A 19,113-nucleotide genomic window follows, 5' to 3' on the forward strand; every position below is an offset into this window, starting at 1 on the left:
AGCTATTTCTGAGCAAACAGCCAGGAGTAACCCCTGAGCACTGCCGGGTGTGACCAAAAAAAAAAAAAAATGGAAATAAAACCCAGGATCAGTCACATATAAGGCAAATGCCTTCACCTTTGTACTATCTCTTCAGCCTTGATATCTTTCCCCTTTTATACATCAAAGACTAGAATTTGGGCTGGTTTACCACCACCCCCTTTCCTCCTCTCTGCAGTGTCATGTAACCTGACATATTTGTTAGCTCAAAGAACCTATCTCCTCTGCCTTGACATTCTCCACAAGAAACAAGGAGGGCAGTGGGGGGGAGAGAAGAGAGAGGAGAGAGAGAAGAGAGAGAGAGAAAGAGAGAGAGAGGAGAGAGAGGAGAGAGAGAAGAGAGAGAGGAGAGAGAGAGGAGAGAGAGGAGAGAGGAGAGAGAGAGTGGAGAGAGAGGAGAGAGAGAGAGAGAGAGAGAGAGAGAGAGAGAGAGAGAGAGAGAGAGAGAGAGAGAGAGAGAGAGAGAGAGATACAGGTGTTAAGGGGTTAAGGTGGAAAGTCCTGCAGACTCCAGAAGATTGCAGGAAAAGCAAACAGCTCTGCAGTGGAATGCTAAAAGGGGCCCTTCTGTAAACCTCCTTTCCTAATTAGGAACTGTAATCCTGCTGAGATAGAGCTTAATCTCTGCAATGCTCACAGTCTCGGGATCCAGCACTCTTCCTTCCTGGCACCCAGCCATCTGAAATACCCTTGGAGTTCTCTGGCTCCCTGCCAGCAGCTCCCTCAGTGTCTCTAAAAGGAACTATGGACTTTCTGCAGAGTATGAGAACAGATGGTTCACATTTAGATGCTGCTGCTTCTAGTGGTTCTTTCATTTTTTTCATGACTTAAAATTGGGGAAGTGTGTAGGAGGAGAGAGAGCTCAATGGGGTAAATAAATGTTTTGCGTGCAGGAAACTTGGGTTTGATCTCTGGGCATCTCACGGTCCCCTAAGAACAGCTGGGAATAACCCCTGAACACTGGCTGATGTGGCTCAAAAACAAAACAAAAAAAAAATTAAGGGGTGGAGATATATTTTCTTTGTTGTTTGAATTTAGCATGAAAGCATACAGATCATATATCTCTTTATAAAATGAAATCAACCCAATCAACACCATAATCACGTCATTATTTTAGGGGAGAGGACACCCAGCTGTGTTTCTTGCAGCTCTATGCTTGGTGTTGTCTCCTGGTGGTGCTCAGGGGACTATGCAGAGCTGGGAGAGAGCCCAGGCCTCCCACATGCAAAACATGCTTGGCATATGCTCTTTGGTTGAGCAAACATACAGCGTTAGCAATAAATAAAGTTAACCAGTTAGCTCTCATCCTAATCTTGTTTAGTTTTACACTTAAGGTGCTTAGAATATAGCGTTTCAAAATATGCGACTTCGTGTAAGCTGAAGGTGAGAAGTGATCTGATCTCCCTCTGTCTAAAACAGGGCATACATCTCTCTCTCTCTCTCTCTGTCTCTCTACCCCCCACATATATTTGCTTATTTATTTATATTTTGGTCTTTAGATCATATTCAGTATTGCTCAGAGATTACTCCTAGCTCTGCGGTCTTGGATCATTCCTGGTTGAATTGAGAAACCATCTAGGGTTGAACGCGGGTTAGCCATGTGCAAGACAAGCCTCTATCCACTGTACTATCTCTCTGGTCTCTCACCTGTGTTAAATGCCAATAAGGTACAAAGTTCATGGTTTCAGAGTATTCTAATTTATTCATTCTTTTATTTTGTTTGTTTGTTTTAGCCTTGGGCCACACTAGTGTTGGTCAACGGCCACTCCTAGCTGGTTACCCAGGGGTTCTCCTGATGATGTTTAAGGAACCAGCTGGTGCCAGGGACCGAACCCTGGCATCAGCATGCCCAGCCAGAAATCCTGGAGCCCCACTAGTGATTCTCAACCAACCAGACCAGTGGTTCAGTGCAAAGATCTGAGGATGTTATGCTGCTCTGGTTCTGCAGTTCTTGTTTCCCAAGCACTGCTGGGAGCCTTCAGGGTTGTACCTGATGACTGTCAAGAAGTTTTTTGGTGTTGAAGATCAAACATATGTGCTAGACATGTGTCCTAACTGCAGTACTATCTTTTGACCAGCTCCTAATTGCTGCTTTTTCTTTGAGAGGGGGGAACACCTGGTGTTTGTTGCTCAGGGGTCACTCCTGGCAGTGCTCAAGAGGCAAGATGCACTGTCAGGGATAGTCTTGTGCAAACTAAGTACCTTAATCCCTATGCTCTATGATCCTGTTCAATAATTCTTCTTTTGGGGGTGTGGTTTGGGTCACACCTAGCAGTGCTCAGGGATTGCTCCTGACTTTATGCTCCAGGGATCTCTCTTGGTGGGGCTCAAGGAACCATCTGTAAGATTAGGAATCAGGGGCCGGAGAGATAACACGGAGGTAATGCGCTTGTTTTGCATGCAGAAGGTTGGTATTTGAATCCCAGCATCCCACATGGTCCCCTGAGTCTGCCAGGAGCGATTTCTGAGCATAGAGCCAGGAGTAACCCCTGAGCGTTGCCGGGTGTGACCCAAAAACAAAACAAACAAACAAAAAACAAAAGATTAGGAATGAAACCCAGGTTGTCTGCATATATGGCAAGTTCCTTATCCACTATACTATCTCTCTGGTATCCTGTTCAATTCGTAAACTCTCCCTACAAAAAAATTATTTCCTTAGTGAAGCAGATGGAGAAAACTTCAGGGTGGAGTGCCAGAAAAGGATGCTCCCAGATCATTCTGCTGCAGAAACAACCACCTGAGGGCCTCAGCCTCTCACACAACTGCTGAATGCTTAGGAGCAGATCAGGCTAGCATGTGGCTTTGACCTCAGATATCTATTACGGGGCAGTGGGAAGATTATGGGAGGCAGCTGGGTAGGGCTCAAGAAGAGCTGGGTGACCATGTGGGCCATGATTCAGCAAGCAGTAGTTCAAGGATTAGTTATGCTACCTGCAATCCAAGGTAAACATGCAGTTAGTGGCTGGCCTGATTTGTGTGCAGGCCAGCTGGAGGTTACAGGAAATGGAAGAGGTGATCAAGGTTGGAAGTCCAGTAGGGAAGCCATAGGTGGAACTCCCAGACCTCTTTAAAACACCCTAGGCATGTAAACTTGCATGTGAGTCTGAGTACAGGCCCTTGGTATCAGCACTGCCCCATAGCTGCCCCACAGTGAGACAGTGAAATGGGTCCCCAGTTAGCAGTGGTTACACCGAGTGAGTTTAAAGGCTTTAACTTGTTTCTCTTTGTGCATTTTGGATTTAGAGTCACATCTGGTGGTGTTGAGACTACTGCTGGAGCCAAGCTTTGGGGATCATGCTTTGTTGGTGGTTGAACATAGGGGCTTTCAGCAGTCAAAGCATTTGCTCCTCCCCATTGCTCTCTCATTCTTTCTAGCCCAGCAGTCAGACTCTGGGTGGGTATGTCCCCAGTTCTTCAGACCATGGCGGTTGTTCAAACACCAGTTGAAGTGGGAAATTGTGGGGAGGAGCCAAAGTGATAGCATAGGGTTTGGAGTTTGCCATACATGTGGCTGACCTGAGTTTGAACTCTGGCATCCCCTATGGTTCCCTGAGCCTGCCAGGGGTAATTTCTGAGCACAGAGCCAGGGGTAACCCCCGAGTACTGCTGGGTGTGACCCTCAAAACAAAACAAACTAAAAATAAAAAAGTGAAATTGATGCCCTGGTGCCAGCTGTGAAGGTGGCAGAAGAAAGCAGAGCAGAAAGTTCTTTACATCTGGGGACTGGTGAGGCAGAGGGGAGAGGGAATTCTCAGAATGGGGAGCACAGAACTGAGAAGGTTTGGAGGTGTCACCAAAGACAGGAAGGGAACAGCAGGTCTTCGAGAAGGGAAAGAAAAAGAGGCTTCTGAAAGGCAGGTGAGGCTTCAAATTTCTCCCACAGGTCAGTGGGACCTGGAACCCCTTCTCTATCCATAAACCAGGTGGGAGGTCTGTGTTCACATCAGCAGAGATTCAGAGAAGATAGTATCTTCTGTCCTGCATCAAGGAGAAGGATTCCACCATCCCACCTGCTGTACCCCAGACCTGTCAGCCCCTACAGCGGCATGTGCTGGCTTGATCCATAAGATTTTCAGGAAGAAGTTTCTCCTATACAATCAGAGTCACTTACAGGGATGGGGCTAGCTACCTGAATATACTCATAACGCAGTAGCTAAATAAGGAATGAGTGCCCACTTCCCCTTAACTCCCTGGCCTCACCTCTTCTCACTGGCCCTCTCACAGGAATGGAACAACAAGCGGCCATTTTTGTTACACATAGGAAGGGTGGCTCTGAGAGGGGCTGGTGGACAGATAATGAAGGGTCAGACAGTGCCCCCAAAGATCTCTTGAGACCCTCCTGCCATGAGTTCAGTGTTGCTCAGCAGGTTCTGGGATGGAAGTCGTGGTGGCTCCAAGTTTTGTTTTTGGTACCATGTCAACTATGGAGAACCCAGACCACAGTGACTGCTGTGAGAGCCAGTCATGACTATCCCCCACAGAAGAGGGCAGACGGATGGGGATGCTTTTCAGCACATGACAGTTATCCCCACCCCAGCATGAGCCCTTCTCTTCATTCCTGGCATCCACTGCCTGGCAAATTCTGCTGGCATCCTTTAAACTATCTTCTCCCCATTTAAAATTTTTTTCCTTCCTTCCTTTATTCGTTTTTCTCTCTCTTTCTTTCTATTTTTAATTTCTGGTTACACATGGTAGTGCTCATGTGTAACCAAGCTCTGCACTCCAGGTGGCTCAGGGGGACCATATGCTGCTGGAGACTAAACCTAAGTAAACTATGTGCAAGGTGAACACCCTACATACCACACTGTTACTCCAGTCCCGAACCTCCTTATTTCTTGATCTTCACTTAAAAAAGTCATCTATCGGGCTGGACAGATAGCATGGAGGTAGGGCATTTGCCTTGCATGCAGAAGGATGGTGGTTCGAATCCTGGCAGCCCATATGGTCCCCCGAGCCTGCCAGGTGCGATTTATAAGTGTAGAGCCAGGAGTAACTCCTGATTGCTGCTGGGTATGACCCAAAACAAAACAAAAAAATCATCTATCAGGGGCCGGAGAGATAGCATGGAGGTAGGGTGTTTGCCTTGCATGCAGAAGGATGGTGGTTTGAATCCTGGCATCCCATATGGTCCCCCGAGCCAGCCAGGAACAATTTCTGAGAATAGAGCCAGAAGTAACCCCTGAGCTTGCCGGGTGTGACCAAATACTCATCTATCAAATTATTAAACATATTAGCTACATTATAGGTTTGTCCACATGAAAGAAATTGTATTGGAAAGAAAATGTGTTTCAATGACTTGCTTATTTTAGATCTAGATTCTATATTCAATAGTATGCATACATGTAATCATGAAAGCATGATGGCCATGGGGCCAAGAGAGAGACAGAGAAAGAGATAGAGAGAGACACAGAGAGAGAGGAAGAGAGAGGACTGAAGGAGCTGAGCACAGGCTTTGCATGCAAGAGGCCCAGGTTAGGTTACCAGCACCATTGAGGCTGCCAAGCATCAAGCCATGAATAGCCTCAGCATTGCCTAGTATGGCCACCCAAAAAAGCCAACCCCAAACCAAGTACAGGTACCACATGCAACACCCAAACTGGAATTTATTCCAAAACCTGTCAGGATGATGCGAGGGGTCTGTCTAATAGGTGCTGAGAGTGGTAACAATTACATAAGTTCAGAGGTGGGAAGTAAAAATTCAGAAGTTCCCTAACACTTCATTGGATCATCGAACCAATGACTGATTATCAGGAGTGAATTCCAACAACACCTCAAGGTCCAGTGCATTGAAGGTTGGTGCCCACATTGTGTACATAGCGGAGTACTGGATGGGACAGCTGAGAAATGTGAGCGAGTCTCAGAACCAAGCAAAGGAAGCTGGGAACTGCTTTCTGTTTTGTTTGTTTGTTTTAGTTTTTGGGCCACACCTGGCAGTGCTCAGGGGTGACTCCTGGCTGTCTGCTCAGAAATAGCTCCTGGCAGGCACGGGGGACCATATGGGACACCGGGATTTGAACCAACCACCTTTGATCTTGGATCGGCTGCTTGCAAGGCAAACGCCGCTGTGCTATCTCTCCAGGCCCTGTTTGTTTGTTTTTAATTCACTTAAAGTTCAAGAAGGGAGATGTCAGTTCAGAGTGCTGGAACATGCTTTCCATGTGCGAAACTCAGGTTTATTCCCTGGCACTATGTGGCCCCCTGAACATCTCTGGGGGCAGACCCAGCTACTAGAAGTTCAAGAACAAAGGTTCTATGTGGTGTATGATGCTAGAAATGAAACTATAGGTCACTACTGGGGGTGCCCCAGGAATATGCCACTTCTCCACTTGGTGGAAAGTTACAAACAACAATAAACCCAGTTGGTCTCTCCTTTGTTGTTGGCCCTGAAGAAGGACCCAGATGGTCCAGGTCTGTCTTCTTTCACATTCAAAGTCCAAGGTCTCAGGTCACCCCTCAGTGCAGGATGAGTCAGATACTCAGGACTGCTGGGAGTATCTCAGCCCTGGTAGCCTCGATACCTGGCAAAGGGGAAACCTCCTGCCAGAAACCACTCCTGGGACTGTCCTGGGAGCTAGTATGGCTGCAAGTGATGCCTACGAGGACAGCCATGACGTCTCAGATGGCTATCAAGGAGCCAGAGGCCAAGCCAGGCAGTGGTGGTGGGAGCTTTGAGCAGAGTGAGCCATGAAAGTGTGTCTCAAGATATCGAGGTCTCTTCTGGGGTTGTAAATGAGAGTGAGCAGCAGGCAGCAGGCAGCTGGACCCCCTGTCGAATGGCCATTACTAGTCAAAGGAGTAGGTGGTGGCACCAGGGAGAGCATCTTTCCCAAGGTCAGGATGGGGGTGGAAGGCAGGAGTGGGTGATTGATGGTAGGGTGACACTGAGTTGGGAAGTAGATAACAGTGTGGGTACAGAACCTGTAAGACAGGTTCAACTCAGGGAGGCTGTCCTAACAGGCCACAGCAATAAAAAACAAACTCCTGAGCATGTGAAAAACTTCATTGTGTAAAGAAATCTGCACTTCTGGAACTGATAGCTAGAAGCACCTGCTTGGGCTATCGGGAGCACCGTGAAGTGTCCCAGAGCACTATTGGGAATGGCTCCTGAACAGAGTCCTAAGCACTGTAGGGTGTGGCCTCCAAACAAAACAAAATAAAAAACACTAAAGGAAAAAGAAAAGCACTTGCTTTGCAAATGAGAGGCTTATTCCCTTTAACTTTGAACCCTTGTATGTACCAAGGACCTGATGTCTGGAATTCTAGGAGTCACAACAGAGTGTGTTCTCTCCATCACCAAAGGTACCAAGGTGCTTATTTTCTCCATTTTATTTTGGTTTTTGTTTTGTTTTTGGGCCACACCTGTTGACACTCCTGGCTATGCGCTCAGAAATTGCTCTTGGCTTGGGGGACCATACGGGATACTGGGGGATCGAACTGTGGTCTGTCCTAGAATAGCGTGCACAAGGCAGACCTACCTTACAGCTTGTGCCATGGCTTCAACCCCCAAAGGTGCTTATTGTCTGGTTCATCCACTGGACTCAGAGATGGGGCTGGCAAAGGGTCCCACACTCCTATGAGGATGTATCCTAGGCCATTGGAGATGTATACTTGGGTTCCATACCTCTGGGGCTCTTCCAGCTCAGTGTTGGATGGTCCATTCTAGTGTGCTAGTGCTAGGGGGGCTCACATGTGGTGCCAGGGACTGAACTTAGGCCTCACTGCATGCAAAGTATGTACTCTACCCATTGAACTCTCTTCCTGGTTCCTCCCTCCATCACAGACCCAGTGACATGAGTGAAAATAAATGGTCCCACCTTCCCACAGAGGCATGGACTGGCAGCACAGAGGGTGGTAGAGGCCTAGAACATGAACCAGGATTCTTAGAGCAATGGTCCCACAGAAGTGTAGGGTGGGCACATTGGAGGTTGGTGATGAAGGCCTGAGAGACCTGGGCCTTTTGACTCCAGGAACCCATGTGGCCATTTCAGTGGCAGCGCAGCCTGAGACACCCCACCCCACTGACCCTGACTCACAAGATGTAGCAGATGACCCCGATGCTCCACATGTCCGTAGCATAACCGATGGGCTCATAGTTGATGACTTCAGGCGCCACGAACTCCGGAGTGCCAAAAAGAACCTTCAGGGACCCAGCATTCTCTAGACCAGAATGGAAAGGGAGCAATCACCAAATATCTGGGACACCCACAGCATAGGGCTGCGAATGTGAAGGGCTCCATCCAGGAAAGGAGGAGCCAGATGCACCCAGCAACCCATTTCCCCGAAACTGACAGAGAAACTGACATTCACAACAAACCTCAGAGAGAAGAGACACTGGAACCCCTGTCTGTCTGTCCTATGCATTCTCCAGGATAGGGTGACATGTGCTAAGTAATGGTCTCTGACTTTATCCCCCTCACCCCCACCCCCGCTTTCTGCAGATGTCCTACTTTATACTCTCTGCAAACCAAGGAGGATCCTTTGCTTCTAGGAAGAAAGGGAGGATGAGGAATGACTTGCTTGCCTGCCTGTTGGTTCATCTGTGTGTGTGTGTGTGTGTGTGTGTGTGTGTGTGTGTGTGTGTGTGTGTGTGAGAGAGAGAGAGAGAGAGAGAGAGAGAGAGAGAGGCAGAGAGGCAGAGACAGACAGAGAGAGAGGCAGAGAGGCAGAGACAGACAGAGAGAGAGGCAGAGAGGCAGAGACAGACAGAGAGAGAGGCAGAGACAGACAGAGAGACAGGGAAAACAGAGAGAGAGAGAGAGAGATATGGGGGAATAAATAGTGGTACTCCTATGCTCCTTGCCACTCCTACCTTCAGAGCTTTCTAACCAGGAGTAGTAGGAGGATAGTGGGAAAAGGTCCACCCATTTATCACTCCTATTTCTTGGTGCCACAACGAATTAGAGTTGGCTCAGCTCACTCCCACCCATCTTGGGGCACCTGCTCCACCAAGGTCCTTCCTGCTTTTTATAACTGAAATACAACTACAAACATGTTTGTAATCATGGTGCTTAAAAAAGATATTAACTAAAAAAAAATCCTTCCTGTTCCTCAGTCTGGTCCTGGAGCCTCACTCCCAAACCCCGCTTCACTCGGAGAGGCTATGTTCCCTGGGCTTTGAGCCTGCTTGGGAACCTATTGGTTGAAACTTGACTTGGGACTTGGGACACAGTGGCAACACTGCAGCAGGAGGGAGCCCAGCAGAGAAGTGCTGGCACTAGGAGGCCACTGCCTATTGGGACACTTCATGCCTTCAACTATTTCTTTGTCATTGAAAGTTTTGCTGGGTGGCATTTGCAGTCCCTCCCGCCCCTTGTTCCTGTAGGGATAGAAAGGTGGGTTCCCCCACCAAGGTACTCCTTGTGGGTAGGGTTGTGCCAGGAAATAACAGATGATGTCCTCATGGCAGATTGGATGTTAGGATGTGTGATGCAGATTGCATACAACAAAGTCCATGTTGCCTGCGCCTGGGGTGTGGACTCCTTCAGTCTTAGCACTTTCTTAGTATGAGACTCACTTTGCAAAATTCAGTCCCAGTCTCCCAATCTATAAACTGGGGCCCATGTGATCTTCCTGGCTCATACCAGGGCATGCTATGTGCTCCCTAGGTGGAAACATGGGAAACTGTTGTACATGGCTCACATGAAGAGCCCTCAGAGACTCTCAAATATATTCTGCTGCTAAAAAGAACATCAGCATAAGGGATTGGACCAATAGTACAGAGGGTACGGCTCCTGCCTGCCTTGCATATGGCTGACTCAGGTTCGATCCATGGCATTCCATAAGGTCCTCTGAGCACTGACAGGAGTAATTCCTGAGTGCAGAGTCAGGGAGTCACCATTGAGCATTGCCAGGTGTGGTTCATACACCAAACATAAACAAGCCAATAAATAATAAATAAGTGAATGAACGAATGAAAAAAGAATGAATGAATGAATTTATCGGGGCTGTAACAATAATCCAGCAGGTATTGTAGTACTTGTCTTGTACATAGGTTCAATCTCTATGACCCCACATGGTCTCCCGAGACTGCCAAGAGTGCAGAGCACTGAGCGAGCCAGGTGTGGTCCCCAAATGAAACAAACAAAAATTACATAAAAAGATTGGGGTCGGGCGGTGGCGCTAGAGGTAAAGTGCCTGCCTTGCCTGCGCTAGCCTTGGACGGACCGAGGTTCGATCCCCTGGCATCCCATATGGTCCCCCAAGCCAGGAGCGACTTCTGAGCACATAGTCAGAAGTAACCCCTGAGCGTCACCGGGTGTGGCCCAAAAACCAAAAAAAAAAAAAAAAAAAGATAAAAACACCAAAATGAAAATTATCAGAAATCACCATAATAATAAAGTAATAAAGGTCTAGGGACATGGTTTATGTGCAGGAGACCTGGGCCAACCTCTGACATGGCTACCCGAGCATCTACTGGAGTCATCCCTGAGCATGGCCCCAAGAATTGTTCTTCCCAAAAGAAAGAAAGGGCTGGGGAGGTAGCTCAAGTGGTGGAGCACAGGCTTAACAGGTGTGAGTCCTTGTGTTGGATCCCCACTGCATGTGGTCCTGGTAGCCCCTAGCACAGTGGGCAAACCCTTTCCTACTTTTGTGGGGGGGCTCACACCCAGCAGTGTTCAGGGCTTACTCCTGGTGGTTCAGATATTGCTCAGAAGACTGTATGCAGTGCTAAGGATTCAACCTCATGCTTTATTTATTTATTTTAATATTCAGGAAAGTAAATGTTTATTATATACTATTAGGAGGGATTTAAAAAATTAAATTGCCATAAGATAGTAAAAAAGTGTTGATAAGGCCAGAGCAATAGCACAGCGGTATGGCATTTGCCTTGCATGTGACAACCAACACAGAATGAACCCCAATTCGATTCCCGGCATCCCATATGGTCCCAGGAGCCTGCCAGGGGCGATTTCTGAGCGCAGAGTCAAGACTAACCCCTGAGAACTGCTAGACGTGACCCCAAAAAAACAAACAATAAAGTTTTTGATAATTGAGTTTTGGTCATACACTGTGTCAACATTCATTCTTTCATCAGTGTTCATTTTCACCAATTTCCCTCCCATACCCTACCCCAAGCCTCCAGGCTGCCTCTATAGCAGACAATTTTCTTCTCTCTCTCTCTCTCTCTCTCTCTCTCTCTCTCTCTCTCTCTCTCTCTCTCTCTCTCTCTCTCCTTCTCCCTTACCCTCCCTCCCTCTTCCCCTTTAGGTACTGTGGTTTGTAATACTGGTACTAAAGGGGTGTCATGCATATCACTTTACTTCCTTTCAAGTGCTTTATCCCCAGTACTATCTCTTTAGCAGCTCAATAAAGAAATTAATACCTAGTATTGGAGGGACATCACTTGCCCTATATGTGGCTAACCCTGGTTGGAATCCCTGGCACCGCAACTAATGACAGAGATTACTCCTGGGCACAAAGCCAGGAATAGCCCCTGAGCAATCAATAGAAGATCTTGACACATATGACTTACAAATATGACTTACAAGATACTAATCTTACCACTTTGCCTATATTAATGCTTTGATCCTCACATCATGCTGAGGGGTGTACTCCACACCCATTTGAGTTGAGGCTCACAGATATACATGGTGATGATTCTTTTTTTTTTTTCCCCATAACTAGAGGTGCTCAGGGGTTACTCCTGGCTCTGCGCTCAGAAACCACCCCTGGCAGGCTCGGGGTATTGTATGGGATTGAACTTGGGTTAGCCTCTTTGAAGGCAAACACCCTACCCACTGTGTTATTGCTATGCCTCTTAACTTACTCTTTACCTCTTAGGTCATATCCAGGCCCTGAGCAGAACACCCTCATGACCATCACGAGTGGAACTTACCCAGTCGTCTGGCCAGACCAAAGTCGATGAGCTTGATCCTGGTGCCAGTCTTATTGACACACATGATGTTTTCGGGCTTGAGGTCCAGGTGCACGATGCCCTGCTTATGTATGTACTCCACACCCTCCGAGATCTGCTTCATGTACTTAATGCACTCACGCTCTGTCAGCTCAAAGTCTTCATCGATGATGCGCTCAAACAGCTCACCACCTGACACGCTGCAGGAGTAGAAGGGAGGTCAGACGGCAGATCAAGGGGCCCAAGCTGTCAGGGGATCTAGCCAATGGCAGGTGCATGGGGTGGAGGGTGGGGCTGGCAGGAAAGTCTGGGAGTAGTGGGTGACTTCTAAAGCTTTCTGAGACCCAGCCCTAGAATGCTAATCCTAGCCTCCCTCATGTGTGAAGAGGGACTAGGTCTTATATCCGGCTAGGGGCACCCTGATCTGCATTTCCCTAGGATTGGTGGGGTTCAGGAAGCAGGGAAACTGAGCAGTTTCAGAGGTTATCAAGACATGCTGCTGACACCATGAGTGTTCCATAGCTAGAGAGTCAGCCCAGCAGCCTCCCTGATTGGAACTGCCACTGTTGTGTGTAGTATCGTTCCTGTACTCCAGCCATACCTTTTTAACTCTCTGTGTTTGGTTTGGGGCCATGCCCTATAGTGCTCAGGGGCTACTCCCAGCTTTATGCTCTGGTAACACTCTGGCAGTGCCTTGGGGGCATGATGCCATGCTGGAGATCGAATCCAGGCTTTCTGTATGCCAACATGTGCTCAGTATACACCACCATTCTAGCCCTAATTCTTTGGTTTTTGGGGGGGCCACACCTGGCAGCACTCAGCGGTTACTCCTTGTTCTGTGCCCAGAAATCACTCCTGACTTGGGGGACCATATGGGATGCCGGGAACCGAACCAGCATCTGTCCTGGGTCAGTCATGTGCAAAGCAAATACCCTAGCACGGTGCTACCACTCTGGTCCTCTAGCCCTCATTCTATCTTATATTGGGAGGGAAATTGGGCCACATCCAGCAGTGCTCAGGGATTCCTCCTAGCTTTGTGCTTAGCAGTGACCTTCGGAGATCACTCGGGACCATATGTGCTGTTGTGGATTCAAATATGGGTCATGGCTGCTGTAGCTACAAGGCAAGCTTCTCCCCTCCTGTATTATGCCTCTTGTACACTAAACCAAAATTTTGTGGGGGGGGCATTAGGTTATATCCAGTAGTGCTCAGAATTTATTCCTGGTTGTCTGTTTAGAGGTCACTCTTAGAGGTATTCAGTGACCATATATGGTGCTGAGTATGAAACCAGAGATAGCCACAAGCAAGGCTATCTTGCCTTAACCCCTGTATTATCTCTGGTCAGACCATAACTTTTATTTAAAACATTTGGAAGGACTTGTTTGCATTTGTTTAATTTTGGGGCCACACCAAACAGTGCTCAGGGCTTACTCCTGGCTCTGTGCTCAGGGATCACATCAGGTTATGTTCAGGGGGATATATGGGATTCTGGGGATAAACCCGATTTGACCACATGTCCTACCAGTTGTATTATATCTCCAACTCTCAACCATAACTTTTTTTTTTTTGGTTTTTGGGCCACACCTGGCAGTGCTCAGAGGTTACTCCTATCTGTCTGCTCAGAAATAGCTCCTGGCAGGCACGGGGGACCATATGGGACACCAGGATTCGAACCAACCACCTTTGGTTCTGGATCGGCTGCTTGCAAGGCAAACGCCGTTGTGCTATCTCTCCGGGCCCCAACCATAACATTTTTAAATAATTAATTTGCTTTTGTTTTGGGGCCACACTTGGTGATGCTCAGGGGTTACTCCTGAACTCAGAAATCACTCCTGGCTTAGGGGACCATAAGGGACACCGAGGATTGAACTGACATCTGTCCTGTCCTGGGTCAGCTACGTGGTGCAAGATACCACTGAGCTATTGCTCTGGCCCCTCAACCATAATTTTTAATCAGAGGGAAATAAAACCTCAAGTATTATCTGGGACCTCAGCATTTATTTCTCATAACCAGACAACAGAAAAATGTCTTTTTACTAAAGCCTCAGCATCGTTTCCAAAATTTCTTTTTTGGGTTTGGAGAGGCATGCCAGGCAATGTTCAGGGGATACTCCTGGCTCTGCACTTTATAATCACTCTTGGCTGTACTCAGGGATCAAATGCTGAAGATCAAATCCTGGTTGGCCACGTACAAGGCAAAAGCCCTACCAACCATACTTTCTCTACCACCCCTCATTTCCAAAATTTCTAATCCTATTTCTAAAATCTTTAGAACTGGTCCTACATAGGGCTAGAGCAATAACACAGCAGGTAGGGCATTTGCCTTGTACATGGCCAACCAGATTTGATTCTTGGCATCCTATATGGTTTCTCGAGCCTGCCAGGAGTAATTTCTGAGCTCAGCACTAGGAATATTTCCTGAGCACTGCTGAGTGTGGCCCAAACAAACAAACAAACAAGCAATCAATCAATCAAGCAAACACTCATCCTAGTAGTTAGACTTGGGATAAATTTGTTGCCTCTGTCCAGGTCTAGATAGCATCTGTTCACTCTGTCCACTATATCTTACTCGATTCTCCTATTCCTTGCAAAGTTGAAAGGAGAGTATATACTTCCAGTGCTGACATCCCATGGACCCTAGCACAATGTTTTTGGGGCTCACAGCAGACACTTTCTGCTAGGAGAAGTCCCCTTTCCAAATGCCCCCTTTTTAGAAAATGGTCTTTCAACAAACACAGAATAGACTATAGAAGAACTGGATTGGAGAAAGCAAGATATTAAAACTTGAGTATCTATATCACCCTTGACCCCGGATATAGAAAAAATAAAAACAGGGAAATAAAGAGATGGGCAGAAATAAAAGAAAAGGCTGGTGGGGGAGGAAGTGGAACTAGGGCCAAAACTGGGTCTATCTATACATCCAAGCTTAGAGTCATAACATTGAAAACATGATACAACAACAGATTTTAAAAGCTTGTCAAGAAGGCTGGCTTGTGGGTGGGTGGAGGGACTCTGGGGATACTAGTGGAGGGAAGTGGACACTGCTTTGGGATTGGTGCCGGAATGTTATATTTCTCAAATGTAGTTATGAATAACTTTGTAAAGCACAGGACCATAAAATAATTTTTAAAGAAAGAAAAAACAACCTTCATATTTCAAAACAAAAAAGAAAGAAAAGAAAAAGAAAATTGTCTTTCATAAGTAAAAATGTCTTTAGAGGGCCCGGAGAGATAGCACAGCGGCATTTGCCTTGCAAGCAGCCGATCCAGGACCAAAGGTGGTTGGTTCCAATCCAGGTGTCCCATATGGTCCCCTGTGCCTGCCAGGAGCTATTTCTAAGCAGACAGCCAGGAGTAACCCCTGAGCACCGCTGGGTGTGGCCCAAAAACAAAAACAAAAACAAAATGTCTTTAGAGCAAATCCAAGATCTTCCTGCCTGAAAACACATGGATATGCTGGGACCTGCCCCAGCCCTGTGACCCACTTTCTTTGGTCATTGCTCAGATTTCAAGTGTTCCTCAGCAACGTGTACTTCAGTCAGAACTCAGAGATCTCTTTTGCAAGGGTGTGTGGCTCCACCAGCTGGGGTGAGCTAAGTCCTGGGCCAACCCTCATCTTACAGACCTCCTTGCTTCTAGAGTTTCCCCTTTGCCTTTGAAGAAGGAAAACAACTGCATTTGAACTCTGTTTCTGCCTTTTCGTGTAGGTGGCAGGGGCACACTCAGCAACGCTCAGGGCTTACTGGCACTTTTGGCTCTGCTCCTGGCACTACTTGGGGGATCATATGGTATGCCAAGGATAAAACTCAGGTTGTCCTATTCTATCTCTGTCACTACTATCTCTGCCTTTAAAAGGCTGTGTGACATGGGCAAGTTTCTTAACCCCTCTGGGCCCATTTCCTGATCTGTCTATAATTATTGGGAATAAAGAAATATTTGTAATGTGCCATACTTGGAGTGATGAACAAATGCTAATTGTATTGAACAACTGTGGTGGGCAAGCCACTCTCATCACTGACCCCAGAAGGAGACACTCAGGTTGCACTGAAGTCAGCAAGCACAGCACAGCTTCTGCTATCATGTGGCTGGGAATACTCAGTTTGTACCAGTGGCCGCTTGGAGGCGTTGGAACAAGAGTCCGTATGTAGATAGTACCGAAATGGAGACTGAGGCTTGTGGACACCAGCAGGTGGCGCTTGAGCCCTCGAGCTCCCCATTTCTATTGTTCTCAAGGCTATAGGTCCTATTCATCACTAGTAATAGGTCCTAGGTGTTTCTTACCATCTCCATGTCTCAGTTTCCTGTCTGCAAGATACAGACTACAGATTGAGCCCCGGTTGGCCATGCAAGGCAAGCTTTACCTGTTGTACTATCACTCTGCTTCCACTGTCCTTGCCTTTAACAAGCTGTGTGATAAGATATCGAATAACAGCACCATCTTGCAGGGATGCTGTGAAAATTGAGTGAGTTAATAGAAGTGAAGTAACCAGAAGAGTGCTGTAGTAAATACTTAATATTTTCTTTCCCCATTTCTTATATTTGGGCCTCACTCTGCAGTACTCAGGCTTACTTATCTCTGGCTCTGTGTTCAGGGATCATTCCTGATGGGACACAGGGGACCATGAGTTGTGGTGAGGATTAAACTACAACTTGGCTCTTTTTTGTTGTAGGTCATCCACATAAAAGGCAAGTAGTATTTTAATCTCTGGCTCTTCCCCCCTCCCCTATTATACTCTCTCTCTCTCTCTCTCTCTCTCTCTCTCTCTCTCTCTCTCTCTCTCTCTCCTTCCCTCCCTTCCCCCCCCCTCTCATTTTCTTGTTGAAAATTAAGGTTCTCAGGGCTCAGGGACTGCTCAGTAGTATAGTTTCTGCCTTGCAAGAGTGAGGCCATGAGTTTGATTCCTTGCATGGTTACATATGCCCAAGTGATATCCCAAGGTCTCTGCTATCTGGGATCCCTGGTGCCACACCAAGTGTATGTGAATATTGTAACTAAAGTGCGTGACCTTCAGCAGCATCTTAACTGATTGTTAAAATAAAAATAAAAAAGAGAGACAAGCCAGAGAGAGCTTAATGGGCTGAGTGCATGCTTTGCATGTGACTTCCCTAAGCACAGAGCTAGGAGTAGTCTCTGGACACTGCTAGGCATGGTCTAAATACACACACACACACACACACACACACACACACACACACACAGAAGAAAATGCAGATTCCTAAACTCCTTTCCTGGAGATTTTATTAGGGGGGGGGGCCCAAAACCCGGTGATGTTCAGGGGTTAGTCCTTGCTATGAGTTCAGAAATAGATCCTGGCTTGGGGGACCATATGGGACGCCAGGGGATTGAACCGTGGTTCATCCAAGGCTTGTGCAGACAAGACAGATACCTTACTGCTTGCACCACCACTCTGGCCCTTTTCCTAGAGAATTTTTTTAATGGCATCCTCCTTCCAACGTCTTATACACATCGACAGAGATACTCTCTGACATGAGCCACATTCTCTGAGTCCTAAAAATATTGAATCAGAAAAATGTGAAAGAAGGAGTTGGAGCAATAGTATAGTGGGTAGGATACTTGCCTTGCGCACCAGGTTTGATCTGCAGTATGTCATATGGTTTCCAGAGCCCACCAAGAGTGATCCCTGAGCACAGAGCCAGGAGTGAGCCCTGACTGCTAGGTGTGACCCTCCTCAAAAAGAAGAAAAAGAGAGAAAGAAAGAAAGAAAGAAAGAAAGAAAGAAAGAAAGAAAGAAAGAAAGAAAGAAAGAAAGAAAGAAAGAAAGAAAAGAAAAAGAAAGGAAGAAAGAAGGAAAGAAAGAAAAAAGAGAGAAAGAGAAAGAAAGTAAAATAGAAAGAAAGGAAGAAAGGAAGGAAGAAAAAGAGAGAAGTGCAGAAGGAATCTGAGGATTCATATTTCAATAGTGTTCCATATAAACTTGCATTGCTTTGGAAATCACTTAGCGGTGCCTGGTGATGCCAAGCCTTACTTTTGGCTCTGTCTTTAAGAGTCATTCCTGGGAGGGTGGGTATAGAACCCAGGTCAGCATATGTGAGTCATATGTGATATATTATCTCTCCATCTTCACCTCCATGTTCTTCTTATACTCAAACAAGTTTGGAAAGTATAGGTTTACTTGCCATTGAGACGTCCATTGAGAAATCATGCTGGGCTCCCTCTATAATATGCTTTTCCCCTCTGTGGATTTCCAGTTTTGTCTGCAGTTTTTATGTCAAGACCACCTTGGCCTACACTTATATTAATGATCAATATTATGTCTGAAAAGGTTCCAGTTCATTTCTAGATACTTCTTTGTGTCTAGCAATATGGGCACAAAGTATTTCAAAATACTGGGTTTTAAATTTAGAATATTCTGGAACAAGGAACTATTACTTACCCTTGGAACTGCTTAAGGCAATGAGCGGTATATATGTGTGGAATGAAGATAATTATAGAGACATTTCTCTCTTTTACCTTAGGTGGGGGGAGGTGTTTTCCCAGCTGTATGCTAGAGATAGATCCTGGTGGTGTTTGAGGACTCATGAAGTGACAAGAATCGAATCCAGGCCTTATAAATGTGTTTAGCCTGTTAAGCTCTCTCTGGTCCTACAGTGCCATTTTTATAAGTTAACTAGTCAACATAGGTTCAAACCTATTACACATATTTATGTATTTTCAAAACTATTCGAGTGATCTATTTTCAAGGAGGAAAAGGATTTCATAAGCAAGACTAGAGTTGTATAGATTCTTGACAAAATATTCAAGGCTACCAGCCAGGATTGGCTCATTGATAAAGTGCCTGCTTTGCATCTATGAGGCCCTGGGGTTGGTTCTTGGCACTATAAAATCCAAACCAAAATAAACAAACAAAAAATCCTCTCAAGGCTATGAATGAAAAATATTGGCTTAATAGAAAGTAAAAAAAAAAAAAAAAAAGTAACGGCCATATTGGAGATAGGAAAAATGCCAAGTAGCAAGACTGGGCCAGAGGAAAAGTGTGATTAATAAATAAAAATGAGTGAAAGAATCCCAACTCTCAAGACTACCTAATCTCAAGGGATCAAGCTGGTTCCCAGATCGCAGACCTCATTCCATCCTCATTAACAGCCCGAAGGAAGTGGCTTCAGGACACACTTCACACTCCCAGCCCTACTTTTTGGATCCTGGCAGCTCAGAGGTGGGACTGATATGGAGATCCATGTGCTTCTATGTTCAGGGTCTCC

At 46.4% G+C, this 19,113-nt stretch overlaps 1 protein-coding gene across 1 annotated transcript in view; it reads right to left on the reverse strand.

Annotated features, from left to right (window-relative positions):
- Positions 1–19,113, reverse strand: part of MYLK (myosin light chain kinase) — a 244,404-nt gene that overhangs the window by 19,963 nt on the left and 205,328 nt on the right. The window contains exons 25-26 of the mRNA XM_049785945.1: positions 11,876–12,093; positions 8,073–8,196 (exon numbers count right to left, since the gene is read on the reverse strand). Of these exons, the coding sequence (XP_049641902.1) occupies positions 8,073–8,196; positions 11,876–12,093 (342 nt within the window). The remainder of the gene's footprint in view (positions 1–8,072; positions 8,197–11,875; positions 12,094–19,113) is intronic.

Source organism: Suncus etruscus, chromosome 13 (assembly GCF_024139225.1).
Source record: "Suncus etruscus isolate mSunEtr1 chromosome 13, mSunEtr1.pri.cur, whole genome shotgun sequence".
In the NCBI taxonomy this organism is placed as follows: domain Eukaryota; kingdom Metazoa; phylum Chordata; class Mammalia; order Eulipotyphla; family Soricidae; genus Suncus; species Suncus etruscus.